The 894-nt window shown below is 11.5% G+C and overlaps 1 protein-coding gene across 1 annotated transcript; it reads left to right on the top strand.

The window, feature by feature from the left end:
• Positions 1-449: 449 nt before the first annotated feature.
• On the top strand, positions 450-617 carry CORC01_01425 (transposase; the record flags this gene model as incomplete). Its single annotated transcript, XM_022613080.1, has 1 exon — positions 450-617. A coding segment is annotated over one exon (168 nt), but the record flags the coding sequence as incomplete, so codon positions are not given.
• Positions 618-894: the final 277 nt, after the last annotated feature.

Genomic DNA, 894 nt, shown 5'->3' with positions numbered 1-894 from the left:
TAACTTAATAATTATAATACTAATTTATATTTAAAAAAATAAGATTATTTTTATTATTAAAACGATCTAAATTATACGCATTATAAGTTAAAAATTTAATATATAACGTATTATAAATATATATAATATCCTTAAAAATACTTTATATAATAAAATAAATAATTAATTATGCCGTAATTAAATTTAGTTTTAATAATATAAACTTAATTTAATTCAAAAAATACTTTTTTAATATATTATTAAATAAAATGTTAAAAGATTTCCTTTATAATTTATTAATATAAAAAATATAATCAAATTTTTTATTTTAAATATAAAATAAAACGCTTATTAAAAAATATTAAATTAAAAAGTTTATTAATTTATAACCGATTTTAAAAACTAAATTTAATCGTTTATATAATTATTAAAAGGCTTTTTAAAAAGATCTAAAGGTTATTTTAAAATAGTTTACGTTATTAAATAATATAATAATTAAATATAATATTAATAACGAAGATCTATATAACTTTAACGAGATTAACTTTATAATAAGCGTTATTACTGAGTTAATAATCGTTACGTATATTAATAAATATAAAAAAACAAAATTCGTTGAATTTAATAACCGTAAATAAGTTATAATTATTAAATATATTAATTTAAAAGGGTAATATATCCTACTTTTTATAATTATTTAAAAATTTTATCATTTTATTAATTAATTAATAAAATCCGGTTTTTTTAAATAATTAAATAATTAAACTAATTATTAATAAATAGACCGATAATAAAACTAATTTAAATTAAATTAAGTATTTTAATAAATATATTTAAACTTATATAAAAAGTATTTATTAAATATTTATAATTAATAAATATAAAAGCTATTTATCGGCCGAATTTAATAAATAT

This window comes from Colletotrichum orchidophilum (assembly GCF_001831195.1).
Source record: "Colletotrichum orchidophilum strain IMI 309357 chromosome Unknown Scaffold_7.1, whole genome shotgun sequence".
NCBI classification, from domain to species: Eukaryota; Fungi; Ascomycota; class Sordariomycetes; order Glomerellales; family Glomerellaceae; genus Colletotrichum; species Colletotrichum orchidophilum.
Note: the sequence above shows the minus strand (reverse complement) of the source record. Positions and strands in the feature narration are given on the sequence as shown.